General features: G+C 43.8%; 1 protein-coding gene across 1 annotated transcript in view; it reads right to left on the reverse strand.

Moving 5' to 3' along the window:
* The window catches only part of MAST4 (microtubule associated serine/threonine kinase family member 4), a 608,649-nt gene that overhangs the window by 14,445 nt on the left and 568,744 nt on the right, over nucleotides 1-25,460 (reverse strand). Inside the window, exons 21-28 of the mRNA XM_043488941.1 lie at nucleotides 23,644-23,745; nucleotides 16,108-16,230; nucleotides 15,791-15,903; nucleotides 13,650-13,777; nucleotides 12,769-13,004; nucleotides 8,368-8,568; nucleotides 6,177-6,406; nucleotides 5,529-5,651 (exon numbers count right to left, since the gene is read on the reverse strand). Of these exons, the coding sequence (XP_043344876.1) occupies nucleotides 5,529-5,651; nucleotides 6,177-6,406; nucleotides 8,368-8,568; nucleotides 12,769-13,004; nucleotides 13,650-13,777; nucleotides 15,791-15,903; nucleotides 16,108-16,230; nucleotides 23,644-23,745 (1,256 nt within the window). The remainder of the gene's footprint in view (nucleotides 1-5,528; nucleotides 5,652-6,176; nucleotides 6,407-8,367; nucleotides 8,569-12,768; nucleotides 13,005-13,649; nucleotides 13,778-15,790; nucleotides 15,904-16,107; nucleotides 16,231-23,643; nucleotides 23,746-25,460) is intronic.

A 25,460-nucleotide genomic window follows, 5' to 3' on the forward strand; every position in this document is an offset into this window, starting at 1 on the left:
GCTATTTCAGGGGACAGTTCACTTGAGTTATGGAAATACACAAAGAGATAACCTCCCCAAGAGGAAATACAGACAGAAAAAAATGCAGAGTGCAAACATTTGGTTGAAAAAGTTAATGATGACAAAAATAGTAAGTAAATGACTGAAAAATAATTTTATGGGGAATAAGTGAGAACTGTGAAGCCTGCCACCTGGTGGATCCATCAGCTATAGCAAGTGCTGCCAGAACTGACAATTTGTTTTACTGGGTCCTTTGACCTCAACAAATTCTTTTGAAGAAGGAACAATCTCTTATTAGAGAGATTCTGTGGCACTATTTCAAAAAACAACAACAATAAAATGGGGCCAGAAGACTGTCAAATGTTCTATTAAGTTAAGCATTACTTTAAACTGCTTGTGTGATTAGTGCATGGTGGGGAGGAAATTATTTTAAGCTGGCTGAACTGAATACACAAGCAGAGGTCAGGCTACCCAGCCTGTGCTCAGTCTGACTCCGCATTAGTTTATCATGTGGCCGTGGGTATCTCCCTGAGCTACACTGCTTTCACATTTCTTCCTCTGCAAAATACCCAAGGGGAATGCATTCTTCCCATACCTGAGTCCTCGCCCCATTCACACTCTCCACCATCCAGCCATATCACCTTGCATACTGCATCCCAGACGCCATGAACTCAGGCTCCGGCCACACTGGTTTACTCAGGCACCTCAAGGACTTTGAGCTTCCTGTTCTTGTGGTTTAAAGCATCAATTTATTGTGTCTAGACCGTCCCACACTCCTTCCCTTACACTAACATCCACCCACCCTTCACAGCCCTACACAGAAAACCCCCAGCTCTCCGCCTGTCCACCGTAGTGGAAGGCTCTCTCTCCTTCAGCACTTGGGCCCTATTTACAGACTGTTCCTTTGGCTTGACACTCTGATTAGAGCCTAGCACCGCCACTGTTTCTCCTGCGAACACTGGGCTGTAAGTCTCTGGCAATCAGACCTCATGGCCGGAGCACGGGGGTATGCTACTTGAAAGCTCAGGCTCTGGAGCAGCACTGCCGGTATGCAAATCTGCTATGTCCTAGCACAGAACCTTGGCTGCTTTGCTAACTTCTCCTTGCTTTAATTTCTTCATCTGTAAAATGCGGACATTCCTATGCATAGCACCTGTGCACAGACTATGAGGATGACCTGAGTTTATTCATGTAAAGTGCTCTTGACTGCCTACTATTCATATGTGCCATCTGCTGTGTGACCCTTCCGTACCTCGCACAACTCTGCACATTCTGGGGACCCAGTTAATATGTAAGAATGGCAATAATGATGCTCTTTTAGCCCCCATTTTAGTACCCAGAGGTTCCCCAGAGTTTAGGGAAAGGAAATACTGAGGCAGTGGCTGGGGTTATTTTAGCACTTCTCCTATGACTGGGCATTTAAGCTAATGCTGTCCTAAGAAAGCAACCTGGCTGAACAGGGGGTTTCCTGCATTTGAGAGGCTCCACTAGGCAGGCAGTCATGTGAGCAGGGCGTACGACTGGGTCCACGTGGCCTCCACACTCCACCACAGCGGGGAGAGAGAGATTTCAGTGCTGTGGGAAAGGTCTTTTAGGAAGCTACTTGTCATCTGGATGGAGGTGATTAACTCCCCGTGGCAGGAGAGGTTTGAGGCAACACTGAGGAAGCACATTTTCAGGGGTTCAAAGCCGATGGGGAACTGAACCGAGTAATTATGACTTTGCTTCTCTGTGCACATAAGTTAGTGCTTTCACAGCAGGCTCACTTTGAAGTTGTGAGAGTAAGTGAGACCAAAAGTGAAGCCATGACACAGGGAATATGCTTAATGTGTTCACAATCCAAAGATAAATAAGTATTGCACACAATGTTAGTTGCTTAGTTGTGTGTCTTTGTGATCCCATGGACTACAGCCCACCAGGCTCCTCTGTCCATGGAATTCTCCAGGCAAGAATACTGGGGTCGGTTGCCCTTCCCTTCTCCAGGGGATCTTTGCCACCCAGGGATTGAACTGGGGTCTCCTGCCCTGCAGGCTGGATTCTTTACCATCCAAACCATCAGGGAAGCCCAGTATCGTACATGGATTTTTAAAAATACATACAGTGCTATGTGATGGCTCTTCCACCTTTTTCTAAGGATACCATGAGATTTTGTGAAGTAGTTTGCAAGTGTAAAACATCGTATAGACAGCATGTGAGAACACCAAAATACAGCTACTACCCTGACGGTCTGCCACTGATGGCACGTGGGCATCCAGGACTGGTACCAGTCACTTCATCCTCTGTCCAAGAATCACTGTTCACACTTAGGAGACAGACGCATGATAACGCAGTTCCTTGGGAAGATAATTAAATCCCCTGTATCCACTCTGTTTCCTGACATGGGTTGCTCTTTTGAGAGCTTCCTTTATGAGCCAGAGGCAGGATCCTCTGCTTAGATGTGAGACAGCACGCCATGGCCCAGGAGGATGCCAAAGCTCTCCATTACAGCATGTTCATGGCATTTCACGGACACAGGTCAACCAGATCCAGGAATGCAGGCACTCCGTAAGCAGATGAGGACAAAATGTTATAAATGGGATTGACTGAGTCTTTTCAGAGACCTTGCCAGAGACGATCAGGAGAAACATACATTCAAATTTCACAGAAGTAGGAAGAGACGTTTTAAAATCCAGAATCATTTGAAAATGTTTTATAAAATAAATAATGAAAGAGATCAAATATGTCTCAGCAAAATAAAAAGAAGGCATATTTCCTAAAGATATGTATATTTCAGCTTATTGTTTCTTCTTCTGATTTTATGAGCAAATGCAAGAAATATTATAAAGATATACTGTGCCAGGACCTAAGATGCATGTAGCATAATACTGCTACAAAAAACGGAAGAGGTCAAACCTACTACCATTTAAAATCCATTTGACCATCTTTGAACTGCTGATGCCAAAACTTGGAAAACTTCTAGTCAGGTGAGTGACAACGAAAAGAAACTCACATATAAAACATAATCTAAACAAAAGGGAGATCCTAGAAAAGCTCAAGGAGCACTTGAGAGAGAGAAGTACCTCTCTGCCCTACACCACTGGAAAGATATACAGGCTGGAATAGACAGAGCCTGGGCCCTTACCCACAAAGGGCCAATGTGAGCCAGCAATGGGGTATCCCTGGACCACTGGATCAGGTACTATGAGAAAAGAGACTGGTCAGACTCATAAATCTTTGATCTCTTCTTGAATTTTGTCTTGGGAAGTCTGAGGTCATTTCAGAGGACTCTCACAGGCAAGGACTCTCAAAGTCCACAATCCTGCTCTGCCTCCCATTTTGGGGGCACTTACTAGGAGACAATTGTTCCATGGCAGTTGGACAAGTAATATTATCAGAAACAGATGGTGAATGAAATGAAAAAACACTCAAGTCTTACCCATGTAGGTACCAGAAATGCTACCTGTTTTGAAATGGCAACCCGCTCCAGAATTCTTGCCTGAAAAACCCCATGGCTGGAGGAGCCTGGTGGGCTATAGTCCAAAGGGTTGCAAAGAGTCGGACACGACTGGGCGACTGAGCACACGTGCACCCCTCAGGAGGCGTACTGCAACGTGTAGAGACCCCACCATCTCAGGGATGGAACAGCGCGTACATGAAGGCGTAACACAGGCAGCGGTGTGGTGCCTGGCTCCTCCGTGGTGACTTCTGGACAGCAGGCGAGGGAGAACCCTGCTATTCACATTGTCTGAGTACCCGGCTGCAACACAGGCAGTGTGTGAACGCTGAGACAACGTGGAGCTTTAATAGCAGCTCCATGTCCCTCCTGCAGGGCTGTTGTCAGACCTGCCGTGTTTTCGGCACGGCCACGGCTGGCTTCCCATACTGCCTACGGCTCTGCAACGTCCTCTCAATATTCATCCTACTCCTCCAGTGAGCAGCACTATGCATTTGTGAGAAAGTTGACTAGAGTTAAGGGGACCACCCATAGATACAGAGGATAGCAAAGACAGTCACCTACTCCCATGGGGCCTGAAGTCAAGACCAAAATTTCATTAATGCTGTGGACTGATCAATGGCAATAACTTCCCTACAATCTGCTACTTCACAACGGACCTTTGAATGTACATACTATTACTACTCTTGGAATCTGTGCCAGACCCTGAATCTTTTGAAGAATACACTTGTGTTGGCTGGGGGATGACAAAAAGAAGGATAAAAGTCATTTATCAAAGGCTTACTTACTTATCAAAGGCTTTGTACACCCACCTACCTGCACTAATTCCAAATTCCCAAGTTTCTTTCAAGCTTCAGTTCAGTGTAACTTCTCTGTGATGACTCTCCCTATTCACAGAATATTCTCTGCAAAAGTATGGCATTCTTCCCCCTGCTATGGCCCTGGCTAATCAGGTTGAACTTCATCTGCCTGCATACATCTCCTATATCTCTCACAGTCGTCAAAGTAAGAACTGTACCTTAATTTCCAATGTCTACCGTATCTAGACATGTTACCAGTGTCTACCATGGTATCTGCCTAGCAAGTGCTCTAGAAACAATCTGAGTGGATGTTGTTTAAATGACACGCGTGTTTATGTTTTGTTTCTCAATAGGCTGCAGGCTATCTGAGGCGATGGCTCACACCTCTCTGAAAGCCCCTAGTAATCCCTCCCTGTGTTCACACACTGAGAGGTCATCTATAAATCTGCTGACATGTAAAATGACCCTACAATTAATGATTGTATTTTTTTTAATCATAGATACGATTTTTTCCTTGAAAAAACTTAAACTCAAGACTCAGATTCATCTTTGTTTTCACCAGATCCATATTTGGAGTTATAACTTTATATTCTTTAGTTAGCAGTGGCAAAGCAAACAGCCCAAAAGAAATGAGAGAATGAGTGTAGACCATTTCTCTTCATCACACTCATGCTCTTTGTGATCTTCCTACTCCATTGGCTTGAATCAGCTTAATTCTAAGTAGGGACTGATCTACATTCAGATTTATTTGTACAAGGAGGGAAAGGTCTAAAGATTGCTAGAATCCTTTCTTCCATTACCACCTACTTCTGTCATTTATAGTGTATATTATATATTTGCAGCTCTAGCTTCCAAAGAAACCCAACTCTCGAATCAAGCTTCAGGTCTGACCTCACAGTTTAATACCACTGTCTTCTGCCACAATAGAATAAAATGTACTGAAAGCTGCTAAAGAAAACCGCACTGAGGATGGATGATTTCCAAACAGATTTTACTAAGTGTGATACATGAAACAAAGAGAACGCTATTTGTAATTTAGGATAAGAAGCAAAATTAAATTAGGAAGTGACTGTGCAGATACATGGAAGTGGATTTCATGATACAAAACCAAAAAAATTCATGTTGTTCTTGCCTTTACCTTAAACAGACCACTGAACGTTTTCTCAGCAAAGAGAATGAGTGTGTATGGATAGCCCATATAGAAGAATACTAGGACTTGAGTAAAGAACTTTTGGTGCTAGTTCCTTCTGGCTACCTGTTTCATCTAGATGGCCCTGACATCAAAAAGACAGTACCTTTAGCAGGAGCTCTATAACTTCTGTGTGGACAAGTCCATGCACTGGTTCTCCATTGATGTGCGTGATCAGATCCCCAGCCTTCAGTCCTGCCTGGCAAGCCGGACTTCCTTCTTCTACATTCTAAAATTCAAGAGGAGAAGATATATTAGTGAGCAAACAAGTGACAATCCTGACACCTACTGTTCTTTTGCAGCACAATATTCTGAGTTCATCAACAAATGATCCTGCGATTCTAAGAGGAAACCAGTAAAATATGGTTCACTATTTTTGTTCTGCCATCCTCCTAAAATAGGGTAATTCCTATGGTTCCTTAAGCAATATTTCAGGTGACCTGAGAAAGTATTTTAGAAAAGAAGAAGGCCAGGTGGAAAAAACTAAGAAAAGAAGGATAAAAATAGGATTATTTTGTACTATTTCTACAAGCTTGGTATAAAGAGTGGATAATCAGATTTGAAGACTAACAAAATTATTAAAAAGAATTAACTTTTGCTAAATTCAGTCCTACCACACAGATAAAGGGCAAGAGTATGAAGCAGGCCCCAAATGCCAGCTTAACAGGAAACTCATTTGCTGTTAACTATGCCTCAGCTGATGTATTCATTCTCTAGTTTGCTGGGAATGAAAACTGGCCAGAAAGAGTCTCACCCAAACGATGTGATGCACTGTGTAAATGTCGCTGTCTCCCACGTACACCCGGATGGCTCGGATGGTGAAACCATAGTTCTTCCCCAAACTGTGGATCACAATGGGCTGGTGTGGACTGGCAGAAGCTCCTGAAGAATCTCGGCTGGGAGAGGAGTCCCTTGAGGAAGAAGGGTCCGAGGACAGGGAATGGGGAGACATTGGACTTCCCAGTGGAGAAACAGCAAACATATCTGCAACAAAGAAGCCAGTCATCAAAGCTTTACCAACTGAGCCACCTGGGAAGCCACATTATTGAAGGAGTACTGGCTGAATAATCTGAATTGGGAAAACACTGTCATGTTAACTTTCTGATAAAAGGATCATTCCTTATTACTGTGATTAGAACTGACTCTCTTCATGTATTACCTGCGGTTCTAGCAAGGTTTCTGAAAGGGTAATGCAGGTGGATAGAGAAATTTTAAGAAAAACTCACTTCATATTCTTCAACACCATTTCTATCTTGTTTTCCTTGTTTTATGAACAAACACACTTTTTATTTATAGTTCTTATCACTGTTTCATCTATGTGAATCTAAACAAATCCTAACTGGTCATATGAAATTGTGCACGCACGCCTGTCTGTGTGCTGTGCATGAAAAAGAATCATCTGCAAAACGATGCCATGGTTTAAATGTGAGCTGAGCAAGGGCCAGGCTACAAAAGGCCGGTGCTGTTGAAGACTCCCGGGGTGCAGTGAGTAACACTGTGGCCACAGCAAGCTGAAAGTATCCAGACTATCTTCTGTCGTAATTCTTGGGATGCGTGTGTGCTCAGTCGTGTCCGACTGGTTCCGACCCCATGAACTGCAGTCTGCCAGGCTCCTCTGTCCATGGGATTATCCAGGCAAGAATCTTACATCTGTCCAAAGGAGAACAATTACCTAAATGTATCACTGTCCAGGCTCCTTCACTGACTTCATGTGGCATCCTCACACTTTTGTCCTGGCTACCCTCTGTCTCATCCAAAGGCCAGGTGAACAGATCCACACTGATGGGTAGGGAACTTCAAAACATGCAAAGGTAGGAAGCAGACAGAGTGGACACACAGATCCAAACTGCTAAGAAAGCCATGCCCCTGACTCTTTTCCTCAATACAGCTTTCCTTATCTCCCCAAACAATAACTGACCCATGTTCACCACGATGTGGGCTTTCTCACCAGCTCTCAAAGTGGACTGGACCACATTCCACTTACCGACCACACTGGAACCACTGCCTTCTGGTTGTGAATAGTCATTCAGACTAGGGTGCTTGTTTTAAGGTGCTATAAGGACATCTCCCAGAAAACAGAACATGCTATAGTGAGCACTACCCCCTCAATGAACATTTCTTTCTGCACAAATTTGAAATTTCAAAAATGTAAACAATCCCTTTTATACATGGTCTGTATTCTTCCAACTGCAAGCCATCTGCAATATAATTTGACTGCCACTTCCATTCTTTTACTGTCAGCTGAGTGATAAGTCACAACCACCAGGGTGTGTATTTTCATCTCAGCCAGTGAAATTACACCAGATTTTGTGATTAGTAGAGGCAAAACTAGGTTGTGGAAAAATGCTGCAATTCAACAAAATCATAATTAAGCCAAGTTTTTTAAATATAGGGAAGAAAACGACTGGGCTACCAGTAGGAGGAAGCATAACCCAACAGACAAGGCTGGTAAGACCTGCAATTTCAGTGCTGTCTGTGATACTCTCTGCATCCCCAGAAATGAAAAACGTATGTTCTCTGTATTGATTTCCTCATTAATTAGATGAGAAAAACTATACTTAGCTTTCTGACACAGATGCTGTAAACAGCTCTGTAAAGGATATAAATGATGCATGGTCTAGGGAAGAAAAATTATTCAGAAGAGGGAAATTTATCACTTAACTTGGGGAGGGGAGAAAGGAAAAAGAAAGAAAACAAAAGAAATAAGCCTTTGTGGGAAGGGATCCTGCCTCATCTCCTGCTGCCGAAAGAAGTGTGAAGGAATAGGTCACGTTTGTCTTCTGGGAGCCCTGGAGGCCCTCCAGGGGGTCGCTCAGGAGGGCTGTGCCCGGGCACCACCCGTTACTGGGTCAAGCAGCCTTGCGTCTCAGCCAGCATGCCACACTGGGGGAAGGGGGGGCACATGCACAAGTCACACAATTTCATGCGAGTCGATGTCTCTCTACCTCCTGGGATCATGAGGGACAGAGCACTGGCAGAAAGGGACTTTGTGACTTTCCCCGAGATTTTCTTTTTCTCTGTGCTTTCTAATCGCTGCCGAGCCATGTGAGAAGCGGGTTCACTGGAGGGCTTTGAGGCATTATCTGTACTGTCCACACACTCGCTTCGTCCATTTATCTGATCCAAGTGCTCTGAAAAACTGCCAACTGTACAAAGAAGAAGGGATAAACATTTCAGGAGAATTTGGGATAGGAGAGCTGGGGAGGAGGGAGGAGAGAGAGGGAAGGATGAACACTGGGAAACAGAGGCCCACGTGGTGCATGAGTCCATGTGGTGTCAGGCAAACATGGGAATCACGCGACTGGTTCGAGAAAGGTGAGTTGGAGGAGGGAGAATGAAAGAGCTGTCCATCCAGATTTCATTCTCCTTGTACACAGGTCCACTAATTCTGAGTTGACTCCATTTAACTAGAAGAACAATTGCGCTTTAGAATCATTTACAACTCTCATAGAGACAATTCTTCCTCCTGACCCCACTGTGAAAGGCCATGAACCAAACATCACCTTACGAGCCCCATGACCACCCACAGCATACTACGATCAGCCTATGATACCAGTGATCAGCATTAGCAAGGCAGTTAATACTGGTTTTTGCTAAGTGGACATTATTTAGTCACTTCACAGAGACTTATGCCCCTGTCATCTCCTACCATCTTTCCAAGACATACCTCACACTAGGCTCAGGATGTAACTTCCATAAAAGCGTCTAAAGTGTCACCTTTGACCTCCCACACCTCCTTTCACTCTAAGCTCCTCGTAAATTTCACAAGCCAAGACAGAGTTTCTTTCACTACATGCTGCATTACCCAATGGCTTGCTACATCTTCTTGGCTTTAGTCTTGACACAGCCATATGCTGACCTGTCCTGAAATTCCTGGACCAGTGAGAAGATCTGTCCCCCTCTAAGCCAGCCAAATCTTCTTTATATTTATTACCTTGAATATAAACCAGAAGGGTTTTTTTTAAGTTAAAAAATTAGAACTTCCCTCAGCACAGTAATGTGAGAGAATATCTCACCATACAGAACAATGCAGAAATGAAATATCACTGATACCAGTCCGGTAAGTGCACACGCCCAGCGTAAAGACAGTTCTCTCTGTCAGAAGTGACATATTGAAAAAAAAGTCACATGACCATCTCTTTCCATTTCTCCTATTCTTTCTTTCACAGTCTATCAGTTTTTTGGTATTTTTTCCTTTCTTTTTTCTTATCAATGATACTACATATTTGTCTGTCCAGAAAAAGACAATGCTTATCTCTCTTGTCTTTCTACATGCTATATTAGAAGCCCCCTGTGCTTTAAAAATCATCAGCGCTATCATCACATGAAGATATGCAATCCACAGAGAGAATTTAATACCATTATAAATGATCCTTTGGAAGACCAGCCAGCACATTTTAAAGTGCTGACCATGACATTCTTTGCCTAGAAAAGAGGCTTAATTGGATTTAACTAACATTTCTGTTGCAGTGCTAGACTCACAACGGTACAGCTGAAGTTTGGTCCTAGTTCACAGAGGTGGCGCGACCCCATAGGCGTGGTCCACACTAAGGAAAGCCTAGGACCCGGGACAGTGGGGCTTGCGAACAGCACAGTTCACGGCCAGCCAGGTGCTGCAGGCACAGGAGAAGATTCGCAGTCCTCTGTGTGACCCCCATCTGACCTACCAAAGAAGATAATCTCAAGGCAAATAACAACCCTCTTTCCACTTGCATATGCTAAACTCAACCCCATTTAACAGTGTATCTATCCTATTCACTCTAAATATAAAGACATCAACTGCTGAGGGACTAGGCAAAAATTGCTTCACAAATCAAATCTCACCTCAAAAACCTTCAGCTTGCTCTGGGATAAGTTACACGCTCACTTCTTTCTCATTTGGTTTGTATGGGATCATTGACAAGTGTAAACTGGAAAGCTGAATCTCTTCACGATGAATAATTTGTTGGATGCGTTCGAGCACTACACCTAAGTTTTCAGGACTTTTGCTTCTCACTGATTCAAATACATTGTAGTCGAGAAAAGGAAACATACAAAGCTGGACTTCCCTAAACGCTGGAGTGTGAATATACACCGTTCTCTTTTATCATCCCCCCTGCTTGCCTCTGCCATCTCGTTTCATAGCACTGTATATAAACGTGTGAGTCTTTCCTGCCAAGGGTGGATGTCACTTTAATGTTCTGTAAATGTCAAGGGTTCTTTCTTTTTGATGGTGGAGCAATATAAAAATCAACAAATTTAATTTTACTACAGTCACGGTTTTCAGATTTCCTAATTACCCTTGGCTATGAGCAAATCAGCTTGTCTCTCTATTCTGTACGGCCCCCAAGGTCTTTGATTATTTTTAGTGTGTGTCTGAGGGAGACAGGGAGAAAGGTGGTTTGAATCTATTAATCAAAATGCACGGCAGGACAGAGACAGATTTTTTTTTAATTATGAAAGTAATCAATCAAATGCTTAGACACCATTCCCTTCCCTCTACCTCGTAACTTTCTGATAGTCAGTAGGCAGAAGAGTCCAAGAGATCATAAACAATTCATCATATTAAGAATAACTGAAATAGAGGCAACTCTATTCAGAGTAAATAATAAACTAAGAAACACATGAGAACTTAGTAACCAGAAATATAAAGCACTTGACATATCCACATTTGATTCAATACCAAGATGAACAGGAATCTTAGGCTACTAGCTTGTTTTTACACACTTCTTCATTGCTATTATCTTGGCTCTACCAAGTTAGGACATGTGGAATTATCCCACATGGAAATAGAACTGAGAGGAAAAGAGAGAAGGGAAAAACCCAACATTATTTTTCCCCATGATCAACTATCAGCTCACATGAAGCTCCACAGAACCAGACTTTTTAATGAGGTGGAAATAAACCCTGTTTGTAAAATTTATTATTTTGAAATGATTCAAAACAAAACAAAATTATACACTGAATATTCAGTTAGTTAAAAAAAATGTTCATGATAATCATTCATGGTTATCAATATAGCATACTGGATATGGCTTAATGAAACCATTTATTATTGCAACCTTAAGCCATACCCATATTTTTATTTTTTGAAAGCATAAATGCACATTGCTCTGTGGAAGGATGTGCTATGCATAACATTTCTATAAACCAAATAATATCTGAAATGCACCTCAAGGGCTTGCTCTGAGGGAAGCGCGAGTCCAATCATTTAATGAGGACACCTCTGTGATTAAGGCCCCAAGTATCCACGATACACACTGCTGCTGCTGCTAAGGCGTTTCAGTCGTGTCCGACTCTGTGCAACCCCATAGATGGCAGCCCACCAGGCTCCCCTGTCCCTGGGATTCTCCAGGCAAGAACACTGGGGTGGGTTGCCATTTCCTTCTCCAATGCATGAAAGGGAAAAGTGAATGTGAAGTCGCTTAGTCGTGTCCGACTCTTAGCGACCCCATGGACTGCAGCCTCCCAGGCTCCTCCATCCATGGGATTTTCCAGGCAAGAGTACTGGAGAGGGGTGCCATTGCCTTCTCCGCCACGACACATTAGGCATTCTAAAAACCTGTGGAGACACTGCTCCTCTGGTCAGGAAGGTTTATTCACACACAAGTAACATTATGAAGAATTCTCCCAGGAAAGGCCTATGCCCCTGGACTGCTTCGCACACACCAGACTATGTCTCAGAAGTGTCTTTACCAGTTACCTAGAAGCTGGAAACCTGTGTGCAGTGGAGTGGTTTCATAGGCACACAAGGTATCAGTTTGAACTGTGTTTCTGACTCCCCTCTCCCCTCTTGGCATGAGAATTTTGCTGCATTGACGGAGGGTTTAGAGTGGAGACTATTTGGTGACTGGGTATAATGTGGCCCCACAACAAAAACCAGCTCCTTCAAGGAAACAACCACCCATTTGAACACCAGAGGGAAAACTGGCTTACACTATACAGATGGTGATGTAAGACGCTATTGAGGGTCCTGTTGACCATTTGACAGGGTTGCTTACTCATCACTTTGAGTTAGATGCAACTCCACAAGACATTTGCTGTGCCTTTGCCTCCACAATGAAGAACAAGCTCCCCTACTGCATTCTGAAGACCATCCAAGGGCGCCGCTGAAACCCATCAGAGGATGTGAAGGCTTCAGGTGAAGCAAGAAAGACTGGCTGTACAGCCCTGCGCTAAGGAGAGAGCTGAGATGTCTGATCTCAGCTCTGAGGAGTCCATCGCCTAAGGAGTGGGGCTGTAAGAGAGTCTAGCAACACAAAACGCCCATCATCACTGCCTGGTCCGAAGCCAGGCCTGGGACTCCGCGCGCCGCAGTCAACCTGGCGGGCGATGCTGGGATGGCAGGGGCCAGCCCATGGCCTCACCTGACAGAGTGGAGCTGCTGATGGTGCTGGCCGGGGTGGTGACCTCTGGCTCCTCCTGAGCACTCTCTGCAGGGGGGAGGGCTGGCTTTTCCGGCTCCTCGTGCAGCTCTCTGGGGTGGGGAGCAGCCCCATCATGTTCTGCCTCTGCTGAAACAGCCAGCTTGGGAAGCAGCCCAGAACCGAGTCTATGTCTGTTGCTTTCGGTATCCGAAGAGTTGGATGTGGATAACTGTTGCCTTAATTAAACACGAAAACAAAGTCATATATCTACAGACACTAGGAAATTGTGTGCAAGGTGAATTTTAGGGGGAAAAAAAAAGCAGGTAAAAATGGAACTGATGGCGCCTAACTGACACACTTTGAGGGCAGTGACTTCTAAACGGTGCCAGACCACAGGTATCCCCAGGAACTGATCAGAAATGCATACTCTTGGGGCCTCCCTTGTGGTTCAGCAGTAGGAATCCACCTGCCAGTGCAGGGGAAACGGGTTTGATCCCTGGGAAGGTCCGATATGCTGTGGAGCAACCAAGCCCATGTGCCACGAGTACTGAGCCCATGCAGAGCCCGCGAGTCGCAACTAGTGAGCCCCCGCACGGCGACCGGAGAGCAGCCGCCTCTCATGGCAACTGGGGAAAGCCGTGCAGCAGTGAAGACCGGCTCAGTTAAAAACAAGTAAATGAGAAAAATGCAAGAGGATGTAAAACTGTATTTTTACAAAAAAGGAAAAGAGAAATATACATCCTCAGCCCCCATCTCAGACCTCCTGGGTCAGCACTTTGCTTCCACAGGCCCTCCAGGAGATTCGGATGCACGGTCGCGTGTAAGAACCACTGCCCTAGTAGCTGCTGTTTACAGTGCTTCTCAACAAGCATTTCACATACATTTCAGAATACTCTGAACTCCAGCTTAACGTTTCCGTGGATGGCAAAGTTGTGCATTTAGTTTTGTCCCCAGGGTCTTCCTTTTCTTCTCCTGAATTCTGAGTACCTCGATCCATACTGCTGAAAACCTGCAAGGCAAAGAATCAGTGCTTATTAATATCTGCTGGAAAGGGCTTGTCAGAAGGAAAAAAAAAAAAGTCCTAGGAGAACAACCTGAGAGTATGACTAAGGTTTGAATTGGGGCCATGCTATTCAGAAGGTACTTTCCAAAGCTATTTACTTGAGTCCTGAGGTGAGTGGCCAACTGTACAATTTTATTTCCTTTTGGAGTGGGGAACTACGAATTCATCACATTCTCACCATATCTCACTATGGACTTTGTATCTGCAAACAAAATCCATACATGCATTGGGGTTTCCAGGCCTGGGATCACTGCATGCATTAGATTACATTTAACCATGAAGTCAATCAGAAAAAGAAAATCACAGAGAAAAAGATTTAATGGCCCCCAGTCAGGGGCAGGACGTAGAAAAATGAATTGGCATTGAGAGGGAAGAGAAGAATATATTACATGTTTCAAGACCCATTGGGGGGAGATGCAGTGTGTACTTGGTGAGGAGTCAGAGGTATTTGTTTGGCTTATAAATCACATATACCAACAGGCAGCCTCCTATATTGATACTGGGATTTCTGAAGGGGATAATAGCTTAAGCAAACTGAGGTCTCTGCTGTACCATGCGCAAGATGGAAGCGCAAACAGAGAGCTGAGAGTCCAACCCAGGAAGCACTTGCTACACCCAAGCCTGCCACCTGCTGCTCTCATGGGGATGGCCCTTATAGCTCCTATAATCTCCTGGGATTAGGAGGAAGGTAGCAAAAGAACAGGGGACAGCAGAGAGGGAGCAGTGTAGGGGATGGCTTTGATGGGCCAGAGAACAGGTACTGGGAAAGCCTGAACTCTGTCATCAGCTTCTTTCCTGGCTCTGGCCTAGACCTGGGCCTCCCCTCCAGGGAAATCCCTACCTCTCCGTGTCATTCCTATAACCGGGGAGGGCAGTGTCGGCCAATCTGCAGAGCAATCTGGGTAGTCACTTAGGAAAAGCTACGGAACACTTTCAAATCACTCATTGCTATAGAAAAGCTACACAATAATGATGCAAAATGCCATGGCAACAGAAAATACATCTTGAGTGAAAACAGCAAAAGGAAGGTAGGGTGCCCTCTAGGTTCATTTCTATCTTCCCAGGGCCCTGTTCATCTCAGGACTATCAGGTAAGTCTTTGGTTTGTTTGTCTTTTAAATCTTCCCACTATCAGTCAAAAAGCACCTTTCTCCAACACTGATTTTATCTTCTACTATTTCTAAAATTCTAACTTGTCTGGCCTGTTGCCCCTTTAATATATCTTACACTTTCTATCACTGATTAAGAGATTGTTTCATTTCACAATCAACTGTCTCCAGGTGTCTGGGCTTATATCAAGGACTAAGCCTTCTCCTTTGTATTGTATCCGTGGGATACTAGGAGAGGGCTCTGCACACAATGAGCTCAAAATTCTTCTTATAAAAGCAACGGGAGGATGCCTCCACAGCCCAGCAAAAGCTAGACCAGGGTCAACATGGAGATCGTATCAGACACTCCCCAAAGAAAAACCGTGAGTGCAAGTCTCTGCCTCCAAGAAAAAGGATATTAATCTCTGAAGCTGGAAACAGAGAAATATACCACTGCATAGGGGTAGGAGCGCTGGTTTATCAAAATGATGGGGTCACTCTTTTCTACCCCTAAGAGACTCCAAGCTCCGAAACACCACAGGTGGTTTCCACAATCTCGTAAAGGTATTTAAGGTACCAACTATCTGACCCATGGGCTTCCCTAGTGGCTCAATGGTAAAGAATCCTCCTGCCAGTGCAAGAGACGTGGGTTCGATCCCTGGGTTGGGAAGATCCCCTGGAGGAGGAAATAGCAACCCACTCCAGTATTCCTGTCTGGGAAATTCCATGGACAGAGGAGCCTGGTGGGCTACAGTTTACGAGGTCACAAAGAGTATGACACAATTTAGCAATTAAGCAACAACAACAACAAATCTGACCCGTAGGAAGTTCTCTAAGAGAGACCCTCTATGTTTATGCCATATTTCACTCACCTTAGAAAACCTATGTGAACATGAGGAAAACTGCCTTATTTCCACATTAAAGTCTTCATCATTCGTGTCATCTTCTTCCTCAGTCTCCATATGATGGTACTTCTCTGACCGAGCTGCAGGGAAAGGTTTGGAAAGCAGTTTCAATTATTCAGAATTTCAGCTTTTAACTTAGCTATTTTAATTATGAGTTTCTCTATCAAAGCAGCATTATGTTTCAGAACTCATGGGTTTAAGACTGGAAGGCACCTATCAAAAACAGAGCTGATTTTCCACAAAGAAAAGGCCAAATAATGTTTTATGTCAGATATTGCACATACTATCAAAATAACTTGTGTCGTCTTCAGATTCCAGTTGGGGAATGAATTCTGCCTTCTGTCTCAGCAAACTGTTCCAGTCTAAGCAACGGAAGAATCGATGCTGTTTGACTTCATAGGCACCACCTTAGGGTAGGGAGTGGAGGGAAAGAATAGACGAAAAGTGTTCAGTTATCCCCCCAACAAAGGTAAGAACCAGTTTTTAAGAGCAACAGAAAAAAAAAAAGTTATATTAAGAGAGAATTAAAGAAATCAGGGAAATCTTTTTCATGCTACAACCCAAAGCTCCAAAAATTTTCCCAAAATTTATCAGCAGGGGATTTGATTTTGCTAACAGCAGTTGCTATGGCACAGTTTTTCTTTGTTAATTTTTCCATGACTTCCTCCATTTTTCAAAGGTTAATGACACGGCCACTTAAAATCCCATTATGCTGAACCTGGGGATGTGGACACACACTGGCCCAAAGCAGACCTGCTGCTTGCAACCCCCCTAAAATTCTAAGAAGGTATAAAATGTGCTCATGGCAGTAATTCCTCTGGAGGTAAGTTTTATTTATTTATTTATTTTGGGGTACCTACCACAATCGATTTCTCTTTTTTTAAATTATATATACATATATACACATATATATACCTATACATATATAGGCTATGCTGGGTCTTTGCTGTTGCACACAGGCTTTCTCTAGTTGCAGAGAGTGGGGGTTACTCTCGAGTTGTGGCCTGTGGCTTCTAGGACATGCAGGGTCAGTCACTGACCCAGGCATGTGAAATATTCCCAGACCAGGAATCAAACCCATGTCCCCTGCATTGGCAGGCAGATTCTTAACCACTGCAACTCCAAATAACTCCATCCAAAAATTTTACTTTTAATTGGAGGATAGTTGCTTTACAATATTGTGTTGGTTTCTGCCATATAGCAAGATGAATCATCCATAGGTATATGTATGAAGGTAAGATTTTAATAAAGATGATAATATATAATGGTTATCTTTCAATTTTACTGGACTGTTCATTAACATTGGTAGGAATTAGATTCTATGGCTTACAGATTCTTAAATAAGAAATTGGCAAGCTTGTTTGATAGATTTATAATACATGTGATGAAACGCAACCACAATTCCTACGTTTTAGGTTTCTTTTTGCCAAGTGAGCCTGATAGGACAATTCAGTGAATCGAACTAATATTTGTAATTCAGTTTATGATTTTACAGAGAGATTTTGAAGGGCAGACCCCATCAAAGTATTACACGGTCCCCCTTGTAAAGGGGCTTCCCTTGTGGCTCAGCTGGTAAAGAATCCACCTGCAATGTGGGAGACCTGGGTTCGATCTCTGGGTTGGGAAGACCCCCTGGAGAAGGGAAAGGCTACCCATTCTAGCATTCTGGTCTGGAGAATTCCATGGACTGTATAGTATACTTTCTTCCCTGATAGCTGAGTTGGTAAAGAATTCGCCTGCAATGCAGGAGACCCCAGTTTGATTCCTGTGTTGGGAAGATCCTCTGGAGAAGGGATAGGCTACCTACTCCAGTAATCTTGGGCTTCCTTTGTGGTTCAGCTGGTAAAGAATCTGCCTGCAGTGTGGGAGACCTGGATTCGATCCTTGGGTTGGGAAGGTCCCCTGGAGAAGGGTAAGGCTACCCACTCCAGTATTCTGGCCTAGAGAATTCCATGGACTGTATAGTCCATGGTGTTGCAAAGAGTCGGACACGACTGAACGACTTTCACTTTCCCATGTAAAGAGAAGGTACACATGTTATAAAAATCTCACCACGAGAATCACACCCCCATCCTACCACCAACATGCACACTGTTGATGGGAGAGATAAGGAAAATTCAATCTTGAAACAATTTCAGGAAGAGATACTTCTCACAAGACTAGTACCAGGATCTAATCCATCTCCCAACCAGGAGATGTCCCTCGACATGGGTTTCAAATGCCTCTTTAGTGCAGTTGTTACCCATGCTTCTCATCCTGTCCTCGGTGGGGTACAAAAGGAATAGAATGAGAAATGCAAGCCGAATGAAAAATCTTGGGGCAGGGGAGGTATCTGTGAAGTTCAAAGTCATCTTTCTGTCCTCACTGGGCCTCCCTTCAGCACAAGGAGCAGGTTGTCTCGGGCTCCAAACCAGCCAAGGGAAACCAATGTTTTGAAAATGATGGAACGAAGAGAAAAATGCTAAGTGAAAAAATCACCCTCCAAAAGGGAGAATGGGTTCTTTACAAAGTATTTGACTAGAATCTTCATCTAGAATTCAGTAGGCTTTTTCCTTGTTTTTCAGCATGATACTCAAGTCTGATGTTGAGAGCAACAGCATCAGCAGCTGGGATTTGAGGGCCAACTTTGACAAGTATTACACTAGAGACAAGAGGCAACTTGCTTCTTTTAATTAAACCACTGAAAGTAATGCCTCATTGTAGGCACTGTCCACTCCATTTTTTGGATGGGTAAAGCAAATAATCAGTAAACCGTACTGGGTTAAGATCATCCAGTGAGCAAGGGTTGGAGGGGCTGAGCTGAGGTCTGTCTAAAAACCACCGGTCCATCCTCAGCGCCACAGCACCACATGCCATGTAAGGGGAGGCCTGGTTTAGTCTGGATCCTACCCTGCCCTCTCTCTCGCATCAAGTTTCAAACAGATTCACAACTGTGGATATTGGGAAAGGAGCCATACACCCAGCTCCCCAGCATGTCTGCCTAATCCAGCTTCAGTCCTCTGCATTCTGGTTCTCATCTACCCCAACAAACATCCCCATCCACAGGCTAGGGACAGTTTCTTCCGGTGATCTTTGCTTGGAGACGATCAAAGGGCTAAAATATGCGTCAATTCAATTCCCTCACTGTGCCAGTGACACAGGTCCAAAGAGTCAGGTCCTACCTAGTGGCCTACCAAGCACTATTCAGCAACGATATGACTTCAGCTGCCACTCTTGGGGCCTCATCAAATGACAACTCTGGAACATCCAGGTCACTCAACTTTAGCCAGCAAAGCATAGTTCTCTGGACCCAAAGGCTCAAAAGACACTTGCAGACCATATCCAGAGTGTTTGCTCCCTGACCCACACCTTGGCATGCGTATTGGTGAGAGCCTTCACTTGCTCTCTATAGAGAATGACAAATGGGCCCTCCCCGGGGAGCCCAGCCCACTGCCGACCCAGGGCCCAGGTCTCACCATTGGCCTCTGTGCCCCACTGAGAGCAGCTGCTTATCACTGAGCCCTGTTTTTCATGCACTTTTGGAGAGAGGGGGAGCAAAAGAATCAAAAGGACATACCAGAGAAAAATTAACCCTGGGCTAACAACCTCAATCCTGGGGCTTCCCGGGTAGCTCAGCTGGTAAAGAATCCACCTGCAATGCAGGAGACCCCAGTTCAATTTCTGAGTCGGGAAGTCATCCCTAGAGAGGGGATGGACTACCTACTCCAGTATTCGTGGGCTTCCCTGGTGGCTCAGACAAAGAATCCGCCTGCAATGTGGGAGACCTGAGTTTGATCCCTGGGCTGGGAAGATCCCCTGGAAGAGGACATGGCAACCCACTCCAATATTCTTGCTTGGAAAAATCCCCATGGACAGAGGAGTCTGGCAGGCTACAGTCCATGGGGTTGCAGAGTTCGACAAAACTGAACGACTAAGCACACACATGGCACAACCTCAAACCTAGAGAGTGTGTTGAAAAGCAGAGATGTTACTCTGCTGACGAAGGTCCGTGTAGTCAAGGCTGTGGTCTTCTCAGTGGTCACGTACAGTTGTGAGAGCTGGACCATAAAGGCGGCAGAGTGCCAAAGAATTGATGTCTTCGAACTGTAGTGCTGGAGAAGACTCCTGAAAGTCCCTTGGACAGCAAGGAGATCAAACCAGTCAATCTTAAGGGAAATCAACCCTGAATATTCACTGGAAGGACTGACACTGAAGCTCCAGTATTTTGGTTATCTGATGCGAAAAGATGATTCATTGGAAAAGTCCCTTATGCTGGGAAAGATTGAGGGCAGAAGGAAAAGAGGGCATCAGAGGATGAGATGGCTGGATGGCATCACTGATGCAATGAACATGAACTTGGGCAAACTCCAGGAGATGGTGAGGAACAGGGAGGCCTGGCGTACTGCAGTCCATGGGATCACAGAGAGACAGACGTGACTGGGCGACTGAACAACAACCTCTTGGAATAATATAGATGGTGGCTTTATGAGCCAAATACAAATCATCAGACACAGGAACTCACACAAATGTCACTCTCACCGTAAGAATTCACCAGAAAGGTAAAGGAAGGGAAAGTGGCCGTTTCTTGCGCTCCTGTTATGCACCAGATCAGTGTAACCACATACCTCCTCCAACGTGCCTGCACTCAGTCCTGCAATAATCCTGTGAGGTGTGTAACGTGCTTATTTCCACAGATTAGGACACTGAGACTCCAGGCAATGAAGAAATGACTTACGACCTCCCAGCTGGCTCATGGGTGGGAGTCAGTCACATCTGAGCAGGTCTCAAGGCCAATGAGCCCAGCTGCACTCAATCTTCTCCAAGTTCAAAAGTCAAGTTCAAATACGACAAGGTCCCAAATTGCAAGTTAGGGTTTGGCACTAGTGTTCTCCCTTGAGCTTTTCTCTCCTTTCACAGAATTTTCTTAAACATCCATTATGCTCTTCACACTCCTTTTCTCAGCCTCTCTAGTCTCTCGGGCAAACGTGCATTTGCACATTTTCGTGCATTATTTTGCCCTCTTAATATGCATCAAATCCAAAACACTGTCATTGGAAGCAGCATGGCAGACTTGCAGGATTCTCAGACTTGCTCTCTGGGCCCTACTGGGACTTAGCACATTGGACCTGCCTGTTTGGCAAGTTCTCCTCGACAATGCTAAGAGCTTGGGCAGGGTCTTTTAAAGTCTTTTGCAAGCTTCTGCTAGAAGATTTGTTTCTCAATCTGTCAAACCCCGAAAAGACTGAAACCAGCAGTCAAGGAGAAAATGTGCAAAGAAAACTTGCAGCGTATAATGTACAGACGTGGATGTTCTGACCACCATCCATAGCCCTGTCTTGCTAAGTAAAGACCAATCGAGAGCCCACACGTTCCTAGGAGAGGGAAATGGGCAGAGAAGATAGGAAAACTCTCCAAAGTGATGTGCGAACACTGAAGAGAGCTCTTTAGCAGAAGTGTTGATATGATTCCAATACATTTTTAGCTCTCCCTTAGAACAATACTTCCCTGGACAGTTGATTAGACTATACAAACAGGTATTTGTATTGTTGCAGGGCACTCTTAAAATGCCTCTGCTTCTCATATTTGACTCCAGTGAGTAAAACCACCTCTCAAATCTCTGCACCACACAGAGCCCTGACTCTCATTCTTGGACAGCTATGCTTATCTCTTGGACCATAAAGCAAATCCGACGGTAGATCACAGACAGAGGGAAATAACCAGTTTGCTAGTCACTTCAGACAAAAGGAAATCCAAATAGGGTGACAAGAAAGATAAAGAATTCTGTTCAAAGAGTTCAATCAGCTCAAAGGTGGGAGCACCATCAACCATTCCTAAATCTCATCTGCCAAAGGGGAAAGCATGGGCTTATACATGCAGAAAAATAAAAATTGACAACACCAGCAACAGGGTCACACCTGGTCCCAGTAGACAGAGTTGGCGATCTTCTATCCTCACAGTAATCCTGGGATGTAGACCTTTTATCAGCTCCATTTTACAGATGAGGCACAGAAAGGGAAACAACCTGCTCGTCATCACAGAGTTCGGATTTAAACCCAGGCAACGTGACTCCAGAGTTTATGCCTTTAGCTTCCGTTATATCACCTTTCCTAGTGAAAGGCCCACTTATCCATGGAAGAAAGCAAAAAGCACATGGCACTCTAGCATAAAGGCTTCCCAGGTGGCACCGGTGGTAAAGAATCGGCCTGTCAGTGCAGGAGATGGAAGAGACACAGTTCAATTCCTGGGTCGGGAAGGTCCCCTGGAGAAAGGCATGGCAACCCACTCCGGTCTTCTTGCCTGGAGAATCCCATGGACAGAGGAGCCTGGCAAGTTTTGGCCCATGTGGTCACAAAATCAGACACGACTGAAGTGACTTAGCATGCAGGCAGGCACTCTAGTACAAAACTCAACTCAAATTAGTTTTCCTATTGAGTTCTGATTTTAAAACGTCTTGGGAATTCCCTGGTGGTACGGTGGTTAGGACACTGGCTTTCACTGGCATTGACCTGGGTTCAATCCCTGGTCGGGGAACTGAGATCCCACAAGCCTCATAGTGTGCGCCCCCCAAAAAAGCCATGAAAGCTTCTTGGATTCTCTAGGGCACGGTCTTCAAGGTTTTTCTGCCAAGAGCCAGACAGTAAATGTTTTAGGCCTCGTGGGCCATGAGTTGGTCATGACTACTCAACTCGGCCAAGCAGCATGAAGACAGCCATAGATAATGTGCAAGTGACCAGCACTGCTGTGATTCAGTAAAACTTTATTTACAAAACAAAGATCGGATCCGGGGGTTTTAATGCATCGTCAGAAACTCTGGGTAGCACAGCATTCCATACTTAAGCAAGAAAAAGAGCTCTCCAACTGAGGAAGCTCTGAGCAAAAGTGGAGAACAATGTAAGATATTGTTTATTTGGAGTTTTTGCAAATGATTTCTGTCTAGAAAAAACTGGGTGAATGATCTCATCAGCATTTTCTTATCTTTCTAGTAAAATGGGGTAGGATGAAACAGCTCAGAATAAACAACCCAGCAAGGCAACAATTGTCATGGATGAAAATTTTTATCAATACAGTGTGTATGTGCGATGTGTGCTGTATGTGTGTGTGCATGTGTGTACATTATGTGTATTTAATATTTAGTCTCATCTCGGTAAATTCACATACTGGAGTTGGCTAGGACTGTATTGCAATCTCTAAGTCTGTCTATTAAGAATATAAGGAAGAAAAGGAAAAGGAGTTTGGAGAAACAAAAAACTGGTAGAACAGTCACAAAAAATAATCAGCAAGAAATAAATCTACTATCTCCTTTATCTTGAAAGTTAATGTTTTTTAACCCTCTTTCTTGGGCCACGGTACCGATCACCATGATAGAATAGTATGGTTCAACCCAAGGCACTTGTTTCTAGTAATTAGTTCAAGTACTGATAATCTGTTTCAAAACTTGCAGATAGCAACTGCTGGGTCAAATCCTTCTAGGGAAAAAAAACTCTCCAAGTTCCTAATCTTCTGTTTCAAATTTTTAAGATTCATGCTTTTCAAGACAGAAGAGTTACATGTGCCCTTTGCCCTTAAAGTTTTCTTCCAGATAAATTTTATTGACTGAAACAGAGTAAGAAAAATTCCTGCTTTCCAAAAAAGAACAACAACAAAACAACAGCCACCAACCCTCATAGTGTACACACTGCTCTGAATCATGTAAATATTGTTTACTGTATTGTAGTCATATTCTGAGTCAATCAACAGATGTTTCCCATGCAAAAAAACAAAACAAAAATACAAACCTCTGAGTGCTTCACGCTGACATTATTTCCTGCATATTAGCAAAATTAAAACACACGTGCTCTAACCTGTTCCCAGTCTCTCCAGGGGATTCTGCCTGAGGAGCAAGGTAATCAGATCCTGGGCATCAGGAGGTGGTGCCTCATCCTTTTCAGGCCAGTTGATCTCATCTAGAAAGAAGAAAAATAGGTGATAGATTGTATTGCTCAAATGGTGGTCCACATCCCAACAGTATGGATAGCATCCAGGAGTCAGAAATGCAGAACTTCAAGTTCCATTCCACCAGCTTAATCGGAATCCACAGCTGATTCCTTCAGTTGATTCCTAGGATCAGTCAAGTCTGAGAAGCACTCTTGCACAAGATATGTATAGTACTGCTTTCAACAAGCCAGCATGAGAACATTTCAAATGAGTATCTCTCATTTACCTTTTTGATTCATTTTTCTTTGGTAGAACTGACACTGCAAATTAGTTCTCTTGATGTTAAGAGGGTTCAATATAGTGGAAACTCTAAACTCCTATGGTTAAGGCAATCGCCCACCCAGGGATCATGGGGAGTCAGATTTTCTCTTCTGCTATCATACTTAACTGAGAATCTGGCCACAGCTCTAGAGTTCTTTTGCTTTGAGGAGTAAAAAATAATTTTGTGAAAATAACTATTTCCAGAGACAAAGGAAAGGTTAAAATGCTAAGATTGAAGAAGAAGAAAAGAACCCAAAGAAATTGTAGTAATGGAAGTATTTAAAATCTGCCATAAATATTAAAATAGGTTCTACTCTCAAGGAGTTCGCCTGAAGATAGGTGTGCATGCTTGTGTGTATGGAAATGCAATAAAAACATGAGTTATTTCTGTGTGTGCCTGCCTCTAGCTTCCTCCGCTGCAGTTTAAATCTGATTTGGAAAATAAAACATGAATATGCAGCTGAGCCGCAAGGCACTGAGAAAGCAAAGCCAGCATTGGCTGCTTGTGTTAATTAAACAGTTGATTCCTCTTGCCGCTCAGGCCTTGGTATATCAGCAGACAGTCTAGTTATAAATCCATAAAGAGCTCAGATATTGTATAAAAGGGTTATACACTGCAGGCAACTCGCAAATCTACTTTGTTTAAGTTTACAAAGATGCCTGGCTTTCAAAGTCAGTGACAGAAAATAATGCTGTGATTAAAAGGTTCCTTATACCAAAAGGAATTATCCCCCTATTTCCACCGTTGGGCCTTCTAAGTATAGTCCAGAAGGGACCAGAGGTGGGTGAAGATGTGAGTGATGACTAACAAACTTTGAGTAAGAGAGGCCTTTCTGATCTCTGCTTCAGGAAAATTTATAAAAACAGCAGGTAGGGTAGTAATAGGCCTATTTAATTATCATTTAGTTTTGCCACAAGCCACATAACAATAGTTAGGGTCAGCTTGCAGGTTAAGATCTAAAGGTTATTGAATTTAAATGAAAGATGAACAGCTGTTAAGAAATAACATTACACCATAACAACTACCAATGAAATCATTAACAATCTGTGGATTAAATTTGCTTCCTCCCCATTCTCATTATTTATTATTTGGTAGACATTTGTTTTAGGGTTTATTACATTTTTGCTAATTTCTTCACTGTGCCAATAGCCATTTTCCCCATTTATGCAAATGTTACCCACATTAACCTTTTCTTCCCTGGTGAAACTCTCCTATTATGGAAAGGAAGACTGGACAGCAGTGAAATCATTTGCAAATCCCACACTAATTTCTTTTGCAGATAAAGCACACCATAAAAATCAGTTACATCGCTAGTACATTTCTAAATTCCACGTTAACAAAACTTCAGATCAATTTCCAACACAAATGGCTCCGTTGAGATTGTGAAAGTCAGTTTCATGCTATGATGAGTGAGTTCTTTTA

This window comes from Cervus canadensis, chromosome 16 (genome assembly GCF_019320065.1).
Source record: "Cervus canadensis isolate Bull #8, Minnesota chromosome 16, ASM1932006v1, whole genome shotgun sequence".
Classification (NCBI taxonomy): Eukaryota; Metazoa; Chordata; class Mammalia; order Artiodactyla; family Cervidae; genus Cervus; species Cervus canadensis.